We start from the raw sequence: 25,650 nt of genomic DNA on the forward strand, positions 1-25,650 counted from the left end.
TATTACTGCTTAAACTGCTCTATTAGAATTAGTGCTGTATTGATTTTTTAAAAATTTATGCTAGTTCAACAGGTTTTATGTTAAATTTGGTATGGTGGCTACACAGCTAATGAGAATACACATGAGTCTTACACGAGGCTGCACGCATGCATGTCACTGTGGCACGCTGAGTACAGGCTCTAGTTGCTTAGAAGGGTGGTGGTTTGGGCTAGTTGGTTTCCCATAATGTTAAATGGTGCAATGCGAAGCAAGAAAGAGGGACACAGAAAAGACAAGGACTGCACGCACAAGGATGAGCACACACGCATCACTGTGAAAGCAGCTAACATGGCATGTGAAGGATACCCATGCATAAGCAAGCCATCCCTGACCTTATCGCAAATGGAGTTGGGATTTCTTGACAATGTCGGCATGAACAGTAGGCGATGATGGTATCTCTGTTTTATTTCACATTTCACATGTTCTTTTTCTTCTGTGTTTCTATATAAACTTCTGCATTAAACAATAAATTTTCAGTTGGCAGTAAGTGCTCATCCTTGTCTTTTCTGTGTCCCTCTGTCCTGCTTCATGCTGCACAATTTAACATTCTAGTTGCTTGGTATGATTGCACATTGACTAGACTGGCCAAACACACCTATTAGTGTGAGTGCTAATAAGCCTTCTTAACTCAGGCTACTAGCCTTCTCCTATTAGCCTAGTACTATAACACCAATATAAATGTCAAGAACCTAACAGGCTATCAGTTTTTGCATTAGAATTTTCGGTAGAGTTCCTTGTTGCTTTTAATCAGCATAACCCACAGTCACTTGAAGTGCCAAACTTCTCTCAAAACACTGCCAAAATATTTTTCTATGCCTCTATATTTTATTTGCATGTTCTTATTTCTACCCTCTGTTGCCACCCTTAGGCTGAATTGAAAAATGGCCATATTAAGTTGAAATACTATTACACAAGGAAGAATAGCCTTATTACTAAATACCATGTTTGCATCAACACAAATGCATAAAACACATAAGCTTACCAGCTGGATTCGTTTACTCACCCAGAATGTTGATGTTGAGTGGTAGCTTTGCCTCTCCTTGTGAGTTACTCAAAGAAAACTCGTAGGGACCAGAAGTCTCTCGAACAGGCTTCCTGAAGGTCACGAGGACCATGTCATTTTTCACAACAACATCAACTTCCTTGGTGGAGACCGGCTGTCCATTACGCAGCAACTTGCCAACAACATCTGACGTTCTCACACCAGTCACTAGAGCAAGGAAGCAGTGGCGCATGTGAAACAGAGCTTCAAAAGGTCACTGCTGCAGCACTAAACATTTAGGAAGTGCTGTTGCAAACTTTAATTCATGTGGCATGTCAGTGAACAGCGCAATAGAAATTCAAGGTAATGAAACAAGCTTTACCGCTGTATGGGATCTCTATAGTAAGTGGCTTTCCAGTGTCTCCGGTGTAGTCTGTTTTGTCCAGCTTAATGACTGGAGCTTTTTCAGCTGAAACAAGCAATAAGAGAAACCACATTTGTGACCAAGCAGTAACAATGTTTCTATTTGTGTGAACGTGCGTTCCTGATGATTGGAGCAACGAAGTCCCCATAAGGCAGAAACTTAGAAAACAGTGGCCATAAACATGGGCTCACCTTCAGTCACGCTTAGCTTGCAGGCACACTTGAGGTCCTTGCACTCAATTGAATATTCGCCCGTATCATCAAGCTCACATTTGTTAATGATCAGTTGGTGGCGACCATCTTCAAGCTGCTTAATGCTTATCCTACATGGCAGAAAACAAAAATTAGTTACAGAAAATTATGCACTCACAATGGGGAATAAATGACGACAGGAAAAAAAGAAAAATGTTGACGAGTGCACCAGTGATTTATTTTACCATTACATACAAAGTACTTCATTGTACTAAACATGGTCATCTCCCCTCAATTTGACTTCAGTGAGACATGCTAACATGGTTTAAGTCATTCAGCAGTAAAATTACCCAAGCAGTTTTAAAATGGCAGAAAAAATACCAGGAACAGTTTAGCCCACTGGGAGCATGGTATTACCACTCCCAAATGTTGCAGTTTATTTTGGTAAATTTATGCAGAATGCCTGCTGCACCACAGCACACCCACCACACCAGCCTCTGCTGTACAACATTTGTGCCACAGAAACGTGATGATATCAACATGAGCTTGATGATACAAACACATCTATTTCGGCACAAAATTTCAAAGGTGTACTTTTTTTTTAGGCATGAGCAAGATACTTGGCACTTTGACTGTAGTGGCAGAACAGCATGACGAAAATGACACATAAAGAGACGAAACAGCATAAGGCTCAGACTCTCAAGTTAAAGGGGCCCTGAACCACCCCTCAGGCTTGGCGAAAAAACACAGTCCGTGGATAGCACATGCCGCTGTGAACATCTTCGCCGAATTTAACAGTCATGCGTGGCGCATGGATTTCGCAAGTGGAGCACAGTCACCATTCTCTAAAACGCTTTCTTTTCAATAAATACCTGCTACTCGCTCTTTTCTGTACGTTTTATGTTGTAATATAGTGTATCATCATATGCGGCTGCTATTGGCCAATAGCTGACATCAGTCAAGAAGGGTGTTTGAATCAGTGCACTTCTACCTGCTGTTGCTGTGTATATTTGTTGACGCAGTCAAAAAACAGGCAGAAGTAAGCGAAAATATGCTTTCGAATTTCGATAGTAATTATGTACTTCTGAAAGAAGCTGACTATTGTCAGCTTCTTCATCTATCATTGGCTCACGCTCAGCCGTGGCCACCCACGTAGGAATTAAACTTTGGCCACTCTACTTATTGGTGTCATAGCCATTGGGTCTCACTAATTTTGACTAGTTTTCAACATTGAACTAGCCTCGAACCACGCGAAAGTTAAGGTCAGACCACACGCACACTTGCCAGCACGCACTCACTCCTGGCCACTCCTGGTTAGGTGCCTTGGCAGACTTTGCTTTGTAGCGATCAAGCTATTGATAGCACTTCAAAATGCACAAGTTGGACGTGGCTACTATTCGTCGGTCAAGCTGGTGCAGGACAAAGCTGGTCAGCAGCCCGTAACACAGGCACACAGGAGCATAGGAGCATGAGCGTGTAGTCTAGCCCTGTCGTGCACAAAGCAAGCGCTGCTGTTGCATGTAGCTTGCAGTCTACGTAGCGTAGATACTGCAGCCACCGCAGGGTGCTGTGACGAATCCACTGGCTCAGAGCACTGCAGATTGTTGAGGACAACCGCATTTGGCGCGTTTGGCTGTGTGTGGTGCATCGCAGGCATTAAAATCGGGAATAGTGGCATCTATGTGAACATCCAAAATCAAATTTGAACTGCACACCATAGTAATGTTCAGTATGCGGAGCATTGTGGACATGCCCCGCTCCGCTGCAGACTTCACAGGGCAAGGCATTGAAGAACGAGCAGAAGCACCATGAAAGGCGTGTTTGATTGTCAATTACTCACCCTGTGCTGACGTATTGAAGTACTTTTCGTGGAAAAATTCTGAAGTAGCCTAATTTAACTTTGAATACATTCCTCCACTTTAATAAAAAGTGGTTCAGAGCCTCTTTAAGTTAACTGTTACACAGGATTCTGCTTTAGTGATTGATTTAAATAATCATATTTTATGCTGTAAAATATAAAGCATAAACGGATAAAACTCGAAATGAATGCTTTTGAGAAACAGTGAAAGTTGCAGACATTGTAGGAAAGCTTCCATATGGTAGATTCGGATAGCTCGGGCACATAATGAGAGGAGACAAGAACTACATTGTCATGAAAGTGTTCACAGTTGACTTTGGTGGTAATAGGAAATAGGGCTGTTCACTTAAAGGGACCCTGAAACGATTTTGACGATTTTTTACAAACGTACTGAGTCGTTAGAGTAGGTCTTTCTGATCGTTAATTGACACATCTAAGTGCTCCGCGTAATGCATGTAATTTATTATAAAGTTTTAAAAATGCACATCGCTGCCGATTGCAGCCCACTGCTCGGCGGAATTTTAAGCCGCCATTACCCATATGACGGAAATCGCCCATATGACGTCAGTGGGGCGAGCTATCCGATTGGCTGACCAGGGCGCGTGATCGATTATTTTTCCAACTTTATGGTAAACAAATGATGTTTGTAATAGTCGGAATGTTAGTTAATTTGTTTTTATAAAAAGAAAGTAACATAAAGAGAATGCACAAGAACAATTTTGCAGTACACTTAAGCACTTCCGGCACACAGCAAGTGTCGTCTGCTTGTGTTACAACGTGCTCCATCTTTGACGAGAACTCCGCCGTCAGTGTCGGTCTGTCTTTTCGCGAGCGCTATAATTCGACTTTGTTGCGTTGTGGACTGCAAACGTAGCGACTGGCAATATGTCAAGCTGCGATATCGTGTCCTTCTGCAAGCCAGTAGACGAGCGGACTGGCTCCAGCGCATTGGACAGCGGCTATCCGATGGGTGCCAGGATTATCGCGATTGCGGCCATCACTTTACACAGGAAGATTACTAACGGAATAGCGTTTCGCGAGTCCGGTATTAGGGTAAACGCAAGCGCAAGGGATGGGCCTGGCTGTGTCCCCCTGCGTGTCGTTACAGGGGATGAACAGAAGCGCAAATGTGAATGGTCTGCACGGTGCAGCCACCTGGTGGCATAGAGCTCAACCACACACAGTAGCAGTAACAAAATCTATTCTTCTTTGCTGCTGGTGAAAATTTTTTCACAGGAGTGTGATCGTGAATACTGAACAAATTGTTTTTGTAAATGTTTAAAATGTTTTACACTTGGTTAGAGAAACATTAGCTCTTTCTTTGGCAGGTTAAGCTCTGCACCAACGGGTGGCTGGACCGTGGAGACCGATCAGGCTGCTCACGTACGTCTGCGCTAAAGTTCCTTCATCAGCTTGAGTTTATGCCTTCACCGTTCCGTCGAAACGATCTGCTAGTGTGTGATTACCGGAATACTAGACACATTCGGCGCTACGACAGAATGCTCGCAATGCACGCTGCTTCGATAGATCTCGCTTGGGGCCAACGGCCAAGCCGCAGGCGGAGACGTTTCACGCGGCCGGGGGCGGGCTCCAAAACAACCGGAAAGTGGACGATGTGACGTCGCATCGTGACGCAGAACCAGCGAAGGCGGAGCTTAGCCCCGATCGCTCGCCGAACGAGTTGAGGAGGAAAAGCATGGCTAGGGAGGAGGGTAACTTGTAATCGCTTGTAGCTCCATTAATGCGTAACAATTCACTTAAATTGTGGTGCGAATGTTCTACTTAAGCTGTACCCTACGCGTCTACAAAATTTGTCCGAACCGTTTCAGGGGCCCTTTAAGAAGAGGTGGCAATACAATCTCAAAGAAGGTTTAAATGCCAAGAAGCTAAGGATGGCAAGGGTCATGTCAGTGACATGACAGAAATGAAATGTTATATGAAAGAATACAGTGACCCCAACTCTTCATAAAGTAATTTCTCCAGAATGGTCTTACCTGTCACTTGGCTTGATTTCCTCGCCATTCTTAAACCACTTGAGTGGAGCATACCTGTCGAGAAGGTCAACCTCCAGGATGGCTTGCTCTCGTTCTAGAGCATCCACATCTTTTAGCTTCTTGTTGAACTTGTTGGCCGCTGCAAGCGAAAAATGGAAAAAACATGAGACGATGAAAACACATCCGACTTGCATCAGTTGTTTCATGAACAAGGCTACTTAAACATGTCTCTACACTGCATAGACAGCAGTGTCAGGGTGGAGTCTACAATTTAATGAAAGTCGTAGGGAAGGCAGTGGAAGTCAGATAAATGTAATGGGAATGTATTATGCGTCATCCATCTCCCATTCATCACAGTAAAATAAAGCTTTGGTTACTGCTAGAAGTGTGTATCAAACGTTGGCCTTTGCAACTGATGGCATAATGCACTAGCCACTGCGTTATTACCGAAGTGCATATAATGCTGGCTTGCTGTGTTAGACTAAGAAGAAAATATCGCACAGCCATCTGTGCAGCATTGTATCACAAGAATGTCAATGCTGATGTGAACAAAGCAGCAACACTAGGGACAGTATTAGACATCAAGGTGTAATGTAATACATTGTAAGCACTTCATTAGAGCCTCGACTCCCCTATAACAAATTACAGAATAGTATGTCGCCAAGCCTGGTGCTGCTGGTGCTAAATATGTTGTGACATGAGCGGAAACAGCGCAATATAGCAGGATATGAGAGAGGGACAGACAACAGTGCTGACTAACAACCAAATGATTATTCTTTCAAGCAGCATATATAGGTGTACCACTTTGTAAGAAAAACCGGAAAAAATGTGAAGGGAGCGTGCATAGAAAAAAAGAATAATGTAGTCACTCCAATAAGAATGAAATTTTCGTTGGAAGGAGTGAAATTGAAGAAAAGCTTACGCAACCATCACCACTCTTCCGGATGTGAAATGCTTCAGAGATAAGTTGTGCACACTCATCATGATAGTTTGACAGCACGGCGCAATTTTCGAAAAATGGCTCACAGCCACATTTAACGCAGTGGAATTAAGGTGGCTATCTCTTCCTTGCTTACAGACCTTATTTAAATGTTTCCGCATGCGGTCATTCACATAACACTACGTTTGTCCGAGATAGAAATTTCCGTAAAAAGGAGAAATCCAGTAAACAATGTTACAATGGCACTTAACAAACTGCTGTCCTATGCTTTCTTCCACATCTTTTTTCATTGTCATTGTTGCGACTGACTTTTTGCCACAGATTACCAAACTTATTTGGTGTAGTGAAAAGCAGCCTAATTCCTGGCCTGTTATAGACCTTCTTCAAACTGTGTGATATCTTATGCACATACAGAATTACTGCAACCAGCAAAAGGTTATTTATTTATGAATACTGCAATCCCAGAGAGATCAAAGCAGAGGTGGCACTTAACAAACTGCTTCAAAGAATACACAAAATACAAAGCACATGAAAATAACAACTACGTAAAGGTCAATGTTAATAAATGTTTGCACGTGCTGTAAATGAATTGTCATCTGCAGCCAACTTCTTCGTCAACACAAAAAGCTTCAAGATGGCACTTCTTTGCAACACAAGTTTCAGTTATCGAGTATAGTATGAATGGATTTTTTAGTCTTGGTCGCAGAAGCCACATTATCTTGCAGAATGGTTGAAAATTAAGCTTGCTTATACATATCTATGAGAATAGTTGGGAACAGCACAAAAACACAGCACAAGATCAGATAGCAGAAGTACACTTTATCTCACTGCTTCTTTCACCCGTGGAATAAAAAAATTTAAATAACTAAATGTTGCTTTCAAATTAAGAGGGGTAAATTGTACTAAAGACAAGGTGAATTAACCAGAGCATTTAGCTATGTTTGCATTCACTCGAACTACAAATCATACCTGCGCTAGAATTATTGAGCGTTCATTACACACAAAAAGTTTCTCGGCTTAAGCAAGGCTGACAAAGAATATATTCTCCACTTACGTTCTACAAGAAGCTCTCCGCTTGTCTCATCCGAGTTTGTCTTGCAAACGTACTGGCCTTCGTCAGTAATCTTGGCCTTTTTGATGTTGATGCGGCGTTTACGACCTTCTGCAGTCACTTCGTAGCTGCAATTGAATTAAATGCATGCTCTATTACTCAGCATGGGACAAAAGGCCAGTTGAAATAAATAAATCAGGAGAATGTGATGATATTGACAGAGCCTTCTTTGTGCTGCAGAAGGATGGTCCACGGGGAGAGTTGGTAATGTGTCATAGCGAAGAAAAAAAAAGCGAGAACAAGACACCAACATAAAGAAAGAACAATGACATGAACACTCACTCGCAACTAATTTTATTGAAATAGACTAAGAATATACATGATTATGATAGATGGCCCAAGAACAGCAGAAAAAAGGAAGAAAAAGGAAAGGTGACAGTGAAACCTAACAATGAACAGCAAACCATTCAAGGAACACAACATGTGGTTGTCAAGAAAGCAAGCTCTTTATCATTAAGTAAAATTAATGTCTAATGCATGTGTCTTTTCTTTTGATGTAGAATGCCTTGATTATTTCACACAATGTCTAAACATGATGCCTAGACCCAATGGTTGGGTTATGAAAATCAGGATCATAGCTGCATGAACTGCAGTGTGCAGCCGAAAGAGAACGAGTGGAAGCAACTAATGAATTCTTGTATTCCCTTGGACAGTGTCAATAGATCAACCCCTTTGGCTCGCATATGTCTTGCTGCATGTCAAGGGGATCTGGTACACAATTGCTGTATTACGTGGAACAAATATGGTGACGTGCTTCTCCATGCAACTACTGCTTGACTTTCTCTTGGCACTTTGCCATATTTTTGCACTTTCGCACATACCTTAAAGCAAGTGCTCACATTGTCGTTCTTTCTTGATGTTCTCTTTCTAATTTTCACTCTTTTTCGTTATGCCTACTTTGAACGTCAATAGGTAACATCATAAATTAAAGAAATGGGCCCAGAATGCTAGACCTTAAGCAGTTTATTTGCTCTACACTGCTTGGTAAGCTTGTACTTATACATCAGTGATGCAGAGTCTCATCGGTTGAGTGCAGCGACTTCCTCAAACTCGACCAGGTAAGTGCTCCAGGAGAAGGAACCATCATGAATTAGGGTGGAAGCTTGGGCAAGTTGGTACAGCACCCTAAAGATTTAAAAAACAGCTTAAACGATGGGTGACCAGATGAAGAAAGACACACACACAGCATTACATTAGTGTATTTTTTAGTCTGTCTTTCTTCATCTTGTCTCCTGTCATTTGCAATGTTTTTAAGATCTCAAAATTATAGGTTCCTAAGATGCCACCATGATGAGCCTAAGGGCTGTTGCTTACGGTGCTTGGATTGGGATGGAAGGGGCCACAGATGCTGTTCTCTGCTGTCACCAAATGTAATGGGGCTGCATCACAGCTATCACTAAGCTTTAATGTGAAAGGATCTCTCGCGGAAAATACTGTAAGCATTTCCAAAACAGTACTTCTTCCTCTATTTGTGATCTACGCCTTCTTTGTCCACTACAATATATCATTCTGATTCCCAACATTCATGACATATTTGTTCAGAATTTCAAAAGCTTATCAAATCGCTTGATTCCTAATTTCATCTGTAATCCTCTAGTGTCTATTGTCAAGGCAGACCAAGACACTCAGACTTGTTTACCTGCAGCAAGACTACAATATCCTTGTGGGAGACAAGGACTAAAGGCAAAATGCCTAACAAGGTCTTAGCCACCCTGAAAAACTGCACTTCTTGCAGCAGTGGACAGTACAGGAATGAAAATTATTTTGAAAAATCATAGCAGTACATATCACATGCTTATCGCATGCTCAATTCCATGCAAATTCCAAAAGCACATTTGAGCTCAGACAATATTCTTTTAAAACTGTGGACAACAACACAACATTCATTTGTTGTTAACATCAGTTGCAGATATTTTTAGAAGATAGCTCATGCATTAAGTAGATCACCACCCACTCCGACAGATTTCCAGATATTTGCTTTAAGCACCATACGTTCTGCCACGTTGTCTTACTTCCAGACAGAATTCCGTGCAGCAAGAACTTATGCATAAATGACATAGTGCACATTTCTCCTATTCCTAAATATGCAATATATGCTGACAACACCAGTATCTTTGTAGCCTCTTCATCTCCAGGCAAGGCATTTTCAAAGGTGAATAAAGTTATGTAAGAATTAGATTCGTGGATGAAAAGAAACAAGCTAGACATCAATACAAATAAAACCAAAGCAGTAATATTTAGAGCTAAAAACAGATGAATTCCAGCAGAACAGAACATTTCTTTTCGTTCTTCGAGCTCAAAAAAGGATTCTGCGGGTTATTGCCAACCTCGCCTATCATGAGCTTACATCGCACTTGTTCAAGAGGTACAATATGTTAAACTTTAGCGACCTATACCGGCATAGGCTAGCACAAGTGTATTTTTTAGGTGTTAAGCAGAGGAATTTCTTGTTTCCTTTTTACTTGTTTACTTGTTTAATTGTGAATTTAGACAGTACTGCATTCCATGACACTCGGAGGACCGAACTTTGGAAAGTTCCAACTTGCCATTCCACGTATGGCCTACAACCACTGAACAGTAATTTGCCACGCTTATTAAATGAATTTTATATATTGGGCATAGACGTTTCGCTAGTTAAACAATCTCATTTGGCTGTACTATTCATTATGTAAATTACTCACTTCTGTTTATACAAATTGTTCTTGAGTGCATTTGTCAAGGTAGTTCTATGTGACATACTGCTTTTTGTTATTACCATTGCTTTTTTTTGTTGACAAATTTCACAGCATACCTTATAGATTTCACGTATCTGTCAATGTCAGAGGTGTTTTTTTTGTATGTACTGACATGCTGCACCAAATTTATGCCTTTACTGTCTTTTCTTTTCCCTATTAGTTTTCTTTATTGTGTGTTTTGCTGACCTGTCGCTGCCATGTGTTGTCAGCGGGTTGAGAGTTTTTCAAGCTGTCTCGTTACGGCCTTTTTTTTCCGCTCTCCTCCATGTTTAATGGGAAATAAAGCTTAATTCATTCATTCACTTACTGCTTGTCACCCTTAATCTCCTTGCCGTCCTTGAACCATTGCACGGGGGCCTCCCACTCGTCCACTTCACATTCGAGTGTGACAGAGTCATCCTCAAAGATTTTGAAGCTTTTCAGGCCCTTCATGAACTGGAACTTTTGTTCTGTGAATAGAGGTAGAAACAACAGCTCAAATACTATGCCTTGCTGCCTTCTGAGGAAGCAAGGTGGTACTGCTATAACCGTGAGCTGTGGCAAGCTGCAAAATGCAGCTTGGCTAATGGGCTGATCCCACAGGTGAATACGACAGCAACATTAAACATAGTGACTATGTTTGGCGGTGTGGATTTCGCAGCCCAACATGATCGGCCACAGTAGTAAAGGCAAAACTCGTAAATGATAGTGAAATTCATGGTCGGATGACATGTGCCAGAAGAGGACAAGGATCCGTTTAAAATCCAAGTGCAATAATATTCATGAGCCGTTTGCTGTGGACATGAGGGAAAGTGTGCGAGGGTGAGCTGAGAAGGATGGTGGTTTAATGTGTGCTGTCCTCCTGCGTACACAATGTTGAAGATGACGTGATCGAGCACACAGTAATCTGATCAAGCACACACTAGGAGGGAGGATAGGAGGGGAAAGTGAGTGTGTGGCAAGGTGATCAAGTGTACGCTGGAGCCTCCTTCCTGCTCCTATTAAGCTGGATGGGCGAGGAGGGCACACCACTCTTTGGTCTTGGCTTCGCACACCACTTTTGCCATTTTTTACAACATGTGATGTTGTGGTAGCTAGATAGTACATACAGAAACCTTTGTCTTTGGCTCAGGTTTGTCTGAAAAGCCATCCATGGGAGTGAGAAATTTTCGTATGAAATAACCATTATACAGTTTTTCGAGTTCAAATTCATGGAAGTTTCTTTCTATTCAAATACATTGGACTCTGCCAGGACTAACAGAGCAGTTTGAATTATTTGTCAATTCAAATAAAGAGATTTCGAATGATCAGGATTTCACTCCATTGATTCCTTGTGAACAAATTCAGGCTGTAACTGCAGTATAACTTAGAAAGAAAATTTTCCTGGGCCTTGCAACAAAACCAACAAATGATGTTTGAACAGAATCAGTCATCTTCCTGAAGCTATCTGTGCTGAAGAGACATTCTACTGCTTGATAAAGAGAAACGTTGTGTGTCATTCATAAGTGCATCACCTGTAATGGTGACCTTGCATGTAGTCTTCTCTTCTGAGCTGATCTTGCAGGTGTATAGACCAGTGTCATCCAAAGTGCAGTTTTGGACACGCAGTATCTTCTTGCCGAATTGGTCCTGCTCAATTATGTACTTGTCACTTGCCTGCAAAAAGGGTCACACACGAAATGGGCGCTTTTCTCACTCATTATTAAAATGAACACTGAATAACATTGTGGAGAACCAGAAGTATTGAAGCTGATATGCCAAAGCCAAGCTACTATGAATCCTGATGCCACAGAACATGAAAATGTAATTTCATCCTTGATTTTACCTGGGCAGGGTTTCTTTACACAGTGACTTGAGCGCAGCAGGAACCTGCACTCAATTTGGCATGCACACACTTTTTCTGATGTTCCCAACAACACTATCCCATTAATGGTTTGTAGAACACAATTTGTGCTTACAGATTTTAGATCACTGCTGTGGACTGCTGCCTGCACTTTCCATGTTGAGGTTGCGCCTACTGCAGCAGTTAGTACATGAGCACAACTTTTCACAAATTTAAACGTAGTTGCCAACATGGTTTCCATCAGAGCATTTTAAATGGCCTGCCTATTAAATCCAGCATATACAATTAGTATAATATGTATTCTTTCTGGCATGCGACTATTTTGTGCAGAAAACAATATCCTCCTTGAACTGAACTAAGAGAAATTTCAAGGAAAAATGGAAAAAGTTCTAGCCACCTGCGGAACAGAAAGGGTTAGGCAAAGCAGGTCAGATATCAATAATGATAAAATATGCACCTTTAGGTAAGTGTGAGTGACAAATGTGAGCCCTATTTTACCACGTGCTAATTTTTTGGTGGAGCAGCCTTACAGGACTCTGATTAGTGGATTCACATAAAGGACGTTAATTTATAACTATATTGTAAACAGTCAGAGCCTTGATGCACCACTTTGAAGAGCGTAGACAACACATCAACCTCTTCTGTGTCATGCGATTATCCTGAGTCCTGAACAAAAATATTCAATTCACTTACAGTGAAATCCCTTATGAAAAACAATTCAGACAATATTTTTTAGTGTTTACTTATACAAAAGCTTAACCATCTATTGGAAAATTGAAGTTTAACAGCACTATATATGAAAATGAAAAGTATCAGTGATGAGAAAATGAAATAGAAAGAAAATGAAAGGATTGTTGACAAGCTGACAATCAGCGCAATCTTAAAAGAAATTAAAATAAATCAAGCTGAGTTTGTCTATGGCCATTTTTACGAGACGTGGACAAATCCAGCTTGTCCGTGGCATGGAAAGGGTTCATATTAACAGCTTTAATATATTCACAATAGCACACTTTGCAAGAACTGTTGAGTGAGAACAAAAGGTATTATGACAAAAGGTGTTGAGTGAGAACAAATCCAGCTTGTCCATTGCATGGAAGGGGTTCATATTAACAGCTTTAATATATTCACAATAGCACACTTTGCAAGAACTGTTGAGCGAGAACAAAAGGTATTATGACAAAAGGTGTTGAGTGAGAACAAATCCAGCTTGTCCGTTGCATGGAAGGGGTTCATATTAACAGCTTTAATATATTCACAATAGCACACTTTGCAAGTACTGTTGAGTGACAACAAAAGGTATTATGACAAAAGGTGTTGAGTGAGAACAAATCCAGCTTGTCCGTTGCATAGAAGGGGTTCATATTAACAGCTTTAATATATTCACAATAGCTCACTTTGCAAGAACTGTTGAGCAAGAACAGAAGGTGTTGTACTCACAGCTATCTTCTTGTCATCCTTGAGCCACTGCACGGGGGCCTTGTGGCTGTTGGTGGTACATTCAAGCACCAGTTCCTTGGTGGTATACTGCTGCGACTTTGAAGGCAGCTTCTTCACAAATTTGTACACAGGGTCTGGATCTGAACAAGAGCCACAAGCACAAAAGGTCATTAGTATAATTATGAAGCGAAACGCTGAATGCTTGAATGTCAGATATCGTTCATACATGGACAATTCATACAATTTTCTAATAGATTGTATGTAAAATATATTGTAAATGTGATTAGATAACTGCACAGCAGTTGTAGACAGGCAAGGACCAAGTCCACCTGAAACTGCAAAACGAGAAAAACATGTTTGAATGTACAACCTCATGTAGAGATGTTTTAACATTTAAGATAGTGGAAGAACATTAGGTGGTAAGAAAAAAAGCATGTTCTGTTGTGCTACCTGTATTATAGTACAAAACTCGTAATTCATTCTCTGACAAATGGTAGCTTTCTCTTTCTGTTCAAATAAATTGCAGCAGTGTATGCTATTCATACATGTCTCACCGTATATTCAATATTAATCACTGGTGTTTGCGTACATTCGGGAATATCCAACACTATTCATGACACATGCACAATCTGGTGAGGCACGCCTGAATTTTTCACTGAAGATTAGGTGACAACATTCAAGAAATTTTGGATACAGTAGCCGTGTCTTGTGCTGAGCGAAAACTTGATAACAGCGATAATCTCATGAAAACAAACGCAAGCAAAAAGTCAAGGAGCAACGTGTGGCCATACACACCATCCACTTCCAGCAGTGCCTGGCAGCTAGTGTCAAGGCAGGTGAGGGTGTATCGTCCTCCATCTTCCACTGTTGGGTTCATGACCTCGAGGACGTGCAGGTCTCCCTGGCTCGTCATGTGGTACTTCTTGCCCATGAAGATTTCCTGGCGGTTGCGGAACCACTTGCCCTTCACACCACTCTTTGAAAACACGGCCTGGAAACGGGCTAGCTTGTCCCGGCCTTCCTTAACATGCACATTCTCCAGTGGCTGGAGGAATGCGTCTGGTTTCTGCGGGGGACAAACAGTGCACAAGAGCCATACACTTTTGGTGAATGCTACTGGACAAGAAATCTGATCACACGTAGCCAAGCAACAGTTGAAAGTGACACCTACTCATTACCTATTTTCTGATTTTTAAAATTTTACCATGTTTTGCAAAGGAAGTCAGAAAACTGAAATTTAGTTACAATCTTTCATGGTTAGGGCAAATGACAATTGACTGGTCAATATCTTTCAGGCTACTACTGCAAGGTACAACTAATTAAAGCAGTAAATTGTGATCTGTGGACCATGTTTAATGCTTTTTTTTAATACTGCTCTAACAATGTTTTCCCATTAAAGTATCCGTTTAGGCACCAGTGTTTGCTCTACATGCCTTCCTAATGTTTACCTTCAGTGCTTCCGTCATGACAAATATGTTACCATCAAACGTGTCACTTTATTAACATGATGCACTGTCTCTAAATCCGTTCAGCTATTTGGGTGACATAACAGTCGAGGCACGTAGTAATCTGCTCTAATTCGGGAGTGAGTGAATGAAACAAATGCTGTGCAGCATGAACAGTATGAATGTGTTTCATAAAAGCAATCGCATGCAACAAGCATTCAAGCACAGACAAATTTGTCCAACGAACTACACATCATGCAACAAGTGCATGCGAAATTCCAAAAAAGCAAGAAAAAAGGAATTAAGGGAAAAACATGTGACAGGCAGCTGACCAGGCACAATAAAGTAACATCAACAAATTACAAACTAGATGCCACAACTTGACAATATTTTCCAGCTTTACAGCAAGCAATAGCATAGCTCTCTTACTTATAGCATAGCTCTCACAGTTGGTTGTTCTAGAAAAAAACTTCGCATTAAACCCTCGTTTTCCATGCATGTTAGTCTTCAGTTTGCAATGATGTTTCATACAATGCAATGTACCAGTGACTGCAAAGTATACATAACACAATGCCACCAACTAAAACTAAGTGCATATATTTAGAGCTTTAGGGTGCCCTATGTAAATGCAGCCCACTTTTAAGAGGAACACATGAGCGCAGAGCACATGCGAGTTTTACCCCTGGCAAATATACAATTGTCGGGCTTTGCAGCAGACGATTCATGGTTGGTGGCACCGGCACTTTTATAGACAACTGAGCAGTGCATTCGCATAGCTTCAACCAGCACTTGGAGTGCCAGCAAAGTAAGAGCCGCACACCAGAGTATTCCCTTTAAGAATATACCGCATTGTACTTCTTTGTGTATTTACAACATTATATGTCTCTGTCTCAGGCCATGGAGAAAGGTGAAGAGAAATTCAATTTATTTCATTTATTTTTAACTTCCATGTTCGAAAAACTTTTGTAGTTAGTTGAAAACTCAGAGAACAGAATGTAACCTGACTGGTAAGCCTGGTCCCACAGTGACTTGAGCATACTGTTTATTTGTAAACATTTCGATCTAGCTTTAGGCAAATCCAGAAAACAAAATCATGCACTGCCTTTTACCATGCATTGAGTATTATGCAACAAAGAGCCAGCAAGGACACATATAACGTAAGACAGAAGGACACTGCACAAAAACACAGTTAAGCCACGAAAAGAGAATGATGAAGCAACAGAATTACTTGGAGTTTAGTCATCGAAAGCAAATATCTGAAAAAGAAATTGGGCAAGAAAGAAGATGTGGAGAGATAATCACAAGCTAGAGTGAGACAGCATCCTGCCAGCATCTTTGCAAGCGCTGCGAAAGGAAGAGTCCAAACACTAAGAAGACGCTACAAGGCAAGCATGTCATTCGAGAGGCCAACCTCGCTGCCTCGACGCACTCTCTGCAGCGTTGGCCAGTCGGGAATGATGTCTGCAAGCGACTGACGCCTGCTTTCCCAAGGAGGGTGCAGGTCCAACGTCTGAGGTGACGTTGCAGAACAACGAAGGAGACAAAACACGTGAGAACACACACACGTGAGAACACATGTGAGGTGCACAAAGACAGGGTAAGACGAAAACACACACACAGCACAATGGGACGTGACATAGATAAGTGACAAAAAGATGGATGGCTCATATCTCAGCCTTTATAAGCTCAATTACAATGCTTGCTAAATAAAATAAGATCTGTACTACCATGGCTGCATGAGATTCAATAATAAAAAAAAACTTTTCTGCATCACTGACAGCACACATCCAAATCTCGTGACTAACAGCCTGACCTGATATCAGTAGAGTCCATAATGACTGCACCTTCTTTATATAAATTAGGCAAAATAGTGTAAAAAATGTAATATAAACTATCAGCACCTAGCCCTATGAACAGTTCAGTGATATAGAGCAAAAGGTACTGAACCTTGCTTAACATAAGACATAAGGCTACATTGCTAAAATTTCAAGAGATAACTAGAAGGGAGACTTGGGCGAGTTGGCGAAAAACCGGATAATTTTGCAGCAGCTTCTGGTAATTATTTGGTTTATGACTAAGTGTAACATATATGGCAGAAGAAAAAGAATGACAGACACAACACAACAAGGACAGAACAAGTACTGTGGCGCACCACATAGACATGTAAACAAAAACCATATACAAACATGTATAGTAGTACACAAGAGACAGAAACCATTGTCCGCCATTAGTGCCAAGAAAAAGTAAGCAAGAATACTGCTGAGATTAAGTGCAATGCCAACATCTTGAGACTGACAATGCTTAATCCATAGATCCAGACCTATTTTAAGTAACTTTGATGATGATCAAACATAAACCAATTATAAAACAAGAAAAAAATGACACGTTCAGCAGCAATTAGGCTTCAGTGTGGAAGAAGGAGTCAGCTTTAAAGCAGTCACTACTACTAGATGTTGAAGGTCAAGAGAAATTAGGCTAGCAATATCACAAAGCATTATGAAATGAAGAATGGCATGAATGCAAAGTGTATGAAAGAAAAAGAAAGAAAGAAGGGGTGACAAAAAGTTGTCTCTAAATTGCAAGCAGGAAGCGTGCAGTATGCCGTTTCTAAGAGTCGACAAATGAAGTATTGGAGGATAACTCAACATAACCAAGAAGAGACTGAGAAGACAGTAAGCACAAAGAGGATGAGAGAGGAAAGAGAGCATATAGAGGAAAGGCCTGAGATGGAAGCAAATAAAATTGAAATGACGTAGTGGAAGAGCAAAAGTGTCGACGAGAAAGAAGCAATGTGCTAGAGGAAACGGTTCAAAGATGAGAAGCTGGCAAGTGTGCCTGCTAGATTGCCAGGCATATCCAACCTCCATCCTCTCCTTTGGAACCTTGTGAAGAACTGGCCAATCAGGGATAATCTCTGCCAGTGATCGCCGGCGAAGCGTAGAATGAGGAATCATCAGCTCGTCCTCCTGTGGAGGAGCAGGGGATCCCAGCAATGGTGTCAGTTACTGTGACATCACCAAGGGTGACAATTATTAGGCATGTGTAAAAGTGAGGAATGTAATCTCAGCTGAACTCTACCTAGGAAGGTCATAACTCCAAGTCGGAAAGCCTAGCTTAAACGTGAGGCAGTGTGGAGAAAAATGAAGCTAGACCCTGGGACACAGCCTGAAAAATCCAGCCAGCAAAAATGTGGCAAACAAAATGGAAAAACAGGAACCACAGCCTGAGCCGAAAAACAAGTCCCACGGCCACTGGAAAATTGGAAAATACCAGCAGCAATGTCAAGACAAGGAAACAAAAAAGGCAATGGACCGTGCAATGATGGATATGCAAGGAGTGCATCATGTGACAAAGTGATGTCACAAACAAAGATACAAAATCAACTTTGAGAGGCTCTGGACAGTTCTCAATATGCATGTAAAGGCAATATATGTATATATATATATATATATATATATATATATATATATATATATATATATATATATATATATATATATATATATATATATATATATATATATATATATATATATATATATATATATATATATATATATCCACACATGGATGTAAAAAACAAAGTGGTTATTTCACTGCAAAATAAAAAAAGTTCATGCAGGAAAAACATCCAGAGTGGTATAAAAAGGTCTACACACACATGCACAAAAAAAAAAGCCAAGATATGCAAAATTGGTACTCCCAAAAGTCAAAAACAAAACAAACAGAGGATGCCAGAAATGTTTTATAATTGTCACTGAGACACCCACAACTTCTTTCATATCTATGCTACAAGATGCAGCATCCGTTTTATGTTGCAGGACAAATTATTGAATAAAATAAAGACTAATTGCTTGCATGGCACAAGATCAGTACAATAATGATGCAATTTGGTGCAACAAACAAGGCAGAATTTGACGGAAACAGAGAGTCTGCCACTGAGAAAAAAAGAAGTCTTGGCTATAGAGAAAGCAAAAGAGGGTCAGCATTCAAATGGCAGTACATGTCATATCATACTTGACATATATTCCTTTTCATTTTAAAATAGGATTGCAAGGGCACCATAACTAAATCTTTATACATATACATTGAAATTTATTACATCAGTGAAGTTTTAATACTAAGACAGCATACTTAAGAGGCAAGTTCAATCAAGTATCTATGCCGCACATTAGGTCTCAGATTCACTGCAATTTCTACACCATGCTTTAAGCATGCTGATAACATGTGCGGGCAAAGTGCTAAACCGTTGAATCAAACGCTCTACATGCGGAGCTATTGAGCAAGGTTATAGATGAAAATTCTGCTTGAAAGACTTTAAATGCTGAGAACACAGCAAGTCTGCAACAGTACAGTACCACCAAAAAATCATGCAAGTGATGTTTTACCGGCTTGCGAAGGCCAATTTGCTCTTTCTCCTCTTCTCGTTGCTTGAGTTGCCAGTCTGGGTCACCTTTGCCCATACCCCATTTGGCATATTGCCTGCGCATACACAAGCAGCCGCAAGCAATAACTAAGAGCACTAGACAGTGCACAGTCTGCTTTAATATGACAAGAAACAGCTGTGTTGCTTCAGCGAGGTAAAACTGTGTTCCTCTGCAGTGAACTTAAGGATGTGTACAACAGGAAAACTACATACCCGACACTGACAAGGGAGCTTTGAAGTCACACATGAAGAGCACTATATTTGCATGTATATAACATGACCATGAACATGGTCAAAGGGATTATACTGAGTTCTCAAGAGTTGAAGAAATACTTTGGGTTGTATGGCGCAGAGGGAATGACCTCAAAAAGAAGGACAAGACGGCACACAAAGTGCAAACTATACGGCCAATACAACCCTAAGCACAAACTATACAACCCGAAGATCATGAACCAACAAGCCCAAATTTCCACTAACTTGAAGAAATACATTGTTATGTGATGTTACCTGACACACTGGACAGCAACCACAAGTGAGCACTCAGAAGAACAGATTTTGCAAATGCGAGCGATTGTGCAATGGTTGCATATAAGCTGTTTACTCAATCCATTCATTGACTCTGCTATTAACTCTATCACGAGGCTTGCAATGATTACAATTCAATGATAAGATTGAGACCCTCGCCACTCCTTGTCGTAAAATTGTTAAGCTAGCTTTTTCACTATACAGTTGCATAAAAGCAGTGCCACACAAGGAACACACTGTGCAGATGGTGAAAAACAATGCCTTCTTTCTTTATGCTCAATGTAAAATGGTGCTTCTACATCAATCACAATAATATAGCTTACTAATCCTTATTCAAGCTACTGGTAGCATAGCCAATTTTTAAATTGGCAGCTATGTGGGAAAGTAGGAGTATTTATGAGGACTGTTGATATGGCTCCCATAATAATATCCCATAGAATAGCAAAATGTCAGCATGCACAGCTTCTAACTCTGCTTTGTTTGAAAAACAATTTTAGTCGACATGAGTTGGTCAAAAGTGCAATGTAGAGAGAAGTGCAGTTGCAAATAAGAAAAAGGCCAATTTCACATTGCCTATGGATGGGTTTCTTTCGTTTGTCAAATGTTTGGTGGTCGAGCCTCGTGCATTAGGAATGAAATCTCACATTAAGTTTGCACGGCGGCGTCAGACACATAGGGTGAGGCACATCTTTATGCTGGAAACCCCACAAGAAAAGTTACATTATTTATACGGTTGAAAATATAGTAATTAGAGGCTGTACACAGCATCCCTGTCATGCCAGACTGCACTGCACAATGCCTGCAAATTTGTCACAAGGATCAGAAAGGCAGATATAATAGCTTCGTTATATGCAGAGGAAGTCACAAAACTAATGTTGATCACAGCAGACACAATCTCAATGCATAATGTGTTTATTCCTAGAATTACTAACAGGAACATGCTGAAGCAATAAAAGCACAGTGGCCTGTACGAGAAAAAGTGTAATGATGTTGGCCAGCAGTTAGGTTACTGAAACACAGGGAAAAAGAAACAGTGCAAGAAAAAGGACGGTCTGGAATACGCAGACACAGCAGGGCATGGTCTATTATGAGTTTTGTTTGAATCATCAGTGCAATCAGCGAATTTGTGATTTAAATGAAGCATAGACAAATGTGATGAGGCATGGAGAAGCTATAAGGGAAGATGCCCAAGAAAGAGGTTAAAGTAGATAAAGAGGATAATGGAGGCATGTGACCCACTATTGGGTCATGATGCAAACAAATTGGGACATTGAAGAAAGCTGCTACAGTGAATGAGTTAATCAGAACATGACACTTGAACAAGTGCCACTGCTTCACACTTTGCTGTAATGGAAAATGTTATAGAATGAAAAAAATCCCACCTGTGTTTGAGCATTGCACGGAAATCCATGCCACTTTCATCTGAAACAAATAAGTGCAAATATTACATGGGAACCAGTATAAGTAAATATTCGTCATGCATCATTTTTTATGAACAATAGTGCAATGCACCATGGACAAGAAAGAAGCACAACACAATCACAGACTGACAAGTGCAATTTAGTGAACTAACACAAATATTTACTACATAATACATGCACAAGTTCATTACAACCACTTGCAAGATAAACATTCAAGTAATTAATCTCTAACTTGTGTAGCATCACAGACGACCTTGCAACACCCATGTCACCGAGCTTATGAATAAAGAATGCTTCAGCAATATCACACACAGTCTTATCTTGGTGCCTCAACAACGCCTTCATACCTGACAGCAACGGCCTGCATTCTTTACAGTGTAGGGATAAATTAGAAGAAAACTGCCTTTTCAGTGAAGCTCTGTGATCTATTAAATGGTTATTTGAACATCCCCCCGGCCTGGCCAATGTACCACTTCCCACAAGACAAGGGAATGTGATACACCAAACCCTTCCCACATATGGTCAATTATAAACATCAAATATAGTCAAGATCTTTTTTTACACATTTGTGTGCCACGCAACATATATTCGTGTTTCTGTCAGTAAACCTTGGTTGTTAGTCTGCATGTATGTCATGCTTCTTTCTTGTCCGTTGCGTGTTGCGTTATTCTTCATTGGTATGGAATACCAACTCGGCCAAGCTTCCGTACTTATAATGTACATTTTCTGCTATATCCCATAAGAATGCCTTAACCGTAGTATGCAATTAGGACAAGAATAAGTGCGCTCAAGCACGTCTCTGTGCCGAACAGAAGGAGCCAAATTGAGCGCACCTCTCAGTGCCGAACAGAAGGAGCCAATAGTATGTAAATTTTTGTATAAATTGTACAGTGTGTGCATTTTTGTGTGGACCATACAAATTATCTGAGCTTATCTGCAAACTATCTAAGCTCTAGTAAACCATCTTTTAGCCATTTACATAGAGTGTACACATCAAGCATTGCAGTAAATAGAAATTCCACTCACAAAAGTGTGAAATATTGGAATTGTAATTAGTGCAGGAAACTTGCTTTAGCAGGAATTGTTGAATGGTTAGATTAGGAGAACATTTGGTAAATAAATGTATACACTTGGTATGGGCAAATGTGATCAAAAGTGTGAATGAAGAGAATAATGATGTAGGCAATTTATTTATTTATTTATTTATTTATTTATTTATTTATTTATTTTATCACTACAAAGCAAGACATGGTATATGAACAATGTGATAGTGAAGGGCTCTGGAGTAATTTGGCCTGCCAGTTTCTTTAACATGCAACTAACTCAGTATGCAAGCATTATTGCTTGTGTACTGATTGATTCAACTGTGAACTGTGTATTGGTTATTGTGTATTGCTCACTGAAATATGGCCTCAGCAGCTGGGAATCAAACCCACAATGTTGTGATCAGCAGCAAAATAGCATAAGCCACTCCTGCAGGTATGTTTGAAGTGTCCCAGCCACCTTGTGCCCCCATGACCCCTTCATGAAATGCTTTTGGTAGGATGAAGTGATATACTCTCATTTGTGAGTTCACAAAGTGTTTCTTTCAGAGTAAAAGGTTCCTTGCAAGAAACTTTTTTCCCATGAGCTTGCGGATACTTTATGCAGGTTTCGAGTAGTAATAAGTCAAATCATAGGGAACTTGTTGCTGGGGTTACCACAGCAGACAATGGCACAACTTGATGGTGTTTAATTGTTGTCATGAGGAATTAGTTGTATGCAATGGGTTCAGGTGTGATGTGTTATAGCCAAATGCATTTGGCTGCTTGGTTGATGTGTGTCGCTCAACCCACTTGCCTTGCAATGGATTGCCAGAAGCAGGAATCAGGATACTGCTTTTGCGTCTTGCTGATTTCTGTGTCAGTGTGGCACCGAACTTCTGCTTAACATCAGCAATGTTTGTGAGTGGCTGTATCTTTGGAATTGTCTTTTGTATAGTCTTTTGTGCCGCTGTGTTGTGAAGATGAAGTGGCAAAGGTTATTTCAAAGTATTATAAAGTCAAACATATCCTGAAAGCAGCGCAAAAAATTTTTAAAAGTAGCCTTCTACATGCAATCAGCACTCATTGTCGAAAAATTGTGAGTTAAATGGTTGTTACTTTGCATTTGCAAAGTGCCTTCTGATTGCTTTGTTATTAACTTTGAGAAAGTCTGAAATTATGAGCCAACCAGTCAGCAGCCAAGAGAAGGCCACCTACCTACAAATTCACGAAAGAAGCTTACTGAACTTTCACAACGAGTGCTGAGCTGGGTCCCTCTAATTGCCACTTCAGGGCAACTATATTAAAAAGTCATATGTCACATAATTTCTATGTCTAATAATCCATATAACTTTGAATCATGTGGGTTTTATATGGAATCTCATATGATCATGTGGAACCATATGGCAGTAAGAACCATATGGGTTTTATATAGGGCCGCATATGATCATATAAGATTATAAGATGAAAAATTACGGGGCATATGCTTTTTTTTAGGATACTATGCTTATTTGTTTGACCACATTAATGCTCCATAAATGATAAAATAAATGCAATAAACAACCATATTTAACAGGTGGATGTATAATGAGCTATATCTGTTGATGTAAGGAACACAGGTAAATATATTGCAGCTGGTCAAGCAAATCAAAGCCTTCACACTACATATTATGACATGTGAGGCAGTACTTACTTGTTATAACTGGTCATAATCTAGCTGGTATGTTAATTATAACTATTCACATGCCAGTTAATTTTAGCTGCTATTTCTAGCACATTCATCACAGCCTCATTATCATTAAGAACTGCAATCAGTAGATGATAGCAATAATATCAAATTACAAATGTTGTTTTTCTTGCATTTTCAAATGTGGAAATCATACCTAAAACCAGAAAAATATCTAAGGTGCACATAGAGAATCAAATGTTTCACATAAAGTGTGCCTAAGAAACACTTACTAATTTCAGATATTTTCATCAAATAATTAATTAGAGAAAGGACATCAAAAGAATATTAGAAACATCTGCACGACACTCTGCTGGTGCCATATTAAACAACCTAGACGTTCCCCTTTCCCTGAATTTTTCTTACACATATTGTGCACTAGCTTTCAGAGTATTAGATTAACCAGAAGTGAAACAAAATGAGGGCAGTATAGTTTAAATGTGTTTAGGTTTGTTGGCGCTTGGTGGTTCAGTTACAGATATAATGTCTGAGGGGTAGCAACACGTGTAAAGAGTGCAGAGTTTATCGTGTAAATGTACGTGCACACATACACAAGATATTTCATACAATTAAATTGCAGTTAGGCACATATAAGATTGTTGGGTTATACGAAAAGTATAAATAAACAACTTGCCATTTGCAACTACAACACAATTCAATATAGCCAGGAACACTGAATTAGCATAAGATTTCCCTTCCAAGTTTGATTCCAAGCCTTGTTAACATTCACATAAATTCCCCGTTAAAGATTAGCTGTCATAGCACTTCACTGCGTTGGCTTAGAAACAAAGGCCTTATTAAGTGTTCCCTGTCACGTTGGATCATGCGGTAGCTTACTGAAGGCATGTTTAGCAAAAAAATCTGGGAAAAAAAATATTTTCTTTCTGCCAACTCTAATGTACACCAAAGTTGACTGGCTTCTGTTCAGAGGCATGTCAATACATATAGATTGCCCTGCTGCTACAGGTATGGCATACGGATTGGCATGTTTGGTAATGTAGCTCGAACTGCCAAAATGACACACTTAATGTTTAGAAAATCATCCATTTACCTATTCAGAGTACTAAAATCTGGATAAGAAGAACATCCTGTGTTTCACAACAATTCACTGAAGAATTTGCAAGACGTTACTGACTTCTCAAATCCTATAATGCAGCTGGAATCAATGTTCAAAACCTACCACAAGCTCAGTTTACAGATTTTGTATGATTCCTTATTTATATTTTATTAGGTGGTTTATTGTGGTATACTATTTTCATATGTTTGAACCTTGTTTATGCTATGTGTCAAGCATATGTTCTGTGTGGTATAATATGTATTGATTTGTATGCACAACTAAGTGTTGTGTTTAACCCGAGTGCCAAAAGCACTTCAGCCTGCCCTCGTACAGCCTTTGCCCCAGCTTTTCAATTTACACTGAACGCAAGGAAACAAAAGAAAAAGGAAAAGAAATTCAGTAGCAATTTAATGGTAATGCAAGAGAAATGCGTTAACATTACATTGCATCACTTTGAGGTCCTGTATACACAATTTAAACTGTGTTCACTACATT

General features: G+C 40.1%; 1 protein-coding gene across 1 annotated transcript in view; it reads right to left on the reverse strand.

Annotated features, from left to right (window-relative positions):
* bt (projectin protein bent) overlaps window positions 1-25,650 on the reverse strand; it is a 247,652-nt gene that overhangs the window by 108,427 nt on the left and 113,575 nt on the right. Inside the window, exons 25-35 of the mRNA XM_055075480.1 lie at window positions 21,312-21,351; window positions 19,367-19,460; window positions 14,329-14,599; window positions 13,534-13,673; window positions 11,768-11,909; window positions 10,582-10,723; window positions 7,483-7,607; window positions 5,489-5,627; window positions 1,637-1,767; window positions 1,404-1,490; window positions 1,043-1,249 (exon numbers count right to left, since the gene is read on the reverse strand). Of these exons, the coding sequence (XP_054931455.1) occupies window positions 1,043-1,249; window positions 1,404-1,490; window positions 1,637-1,767; window positions 5,489-5,627; window positions 7,483-7,607; window positions 10,582-10,723; window positions 11,768-11,909; window positions 13,534-13,673; window positions 14,329-14,599; window positions 19,367-19,460; window positions 21,312-21,351 (1,518 nt within the window). The remainder of the gene's footprint in view (window positions 1-1,042; window positions 1,250-1,403; window positions 1,491-1,636; window positions 1,768-5,488; window positions 5,628-7,482; window positions 7,608-10,581; window positions 10,724-11,767; window positions 11,910-13,533; window positions 13,674-14,328; window positions 14,600-19,366; window positions 19,461-21,311; window positions 21,352-25,650) is intronic.

The sequence above is a fragment of the Dermacentor andersoni genome, chromosome 11 (assembly GCF_023375885.2).
Source record: "Dermacentor andersoni chromosome 11, qqDerAnde1_hic_scaffold, whole genome shotgun sequence".
NCBI classification, from domain to species: domain Eukaryota; kingdom Metazoa; phylum Arthropoda; class Arachnida; order Ixodida; family Ixodidae; genus Dermacentor; species Dermacentor andersoni.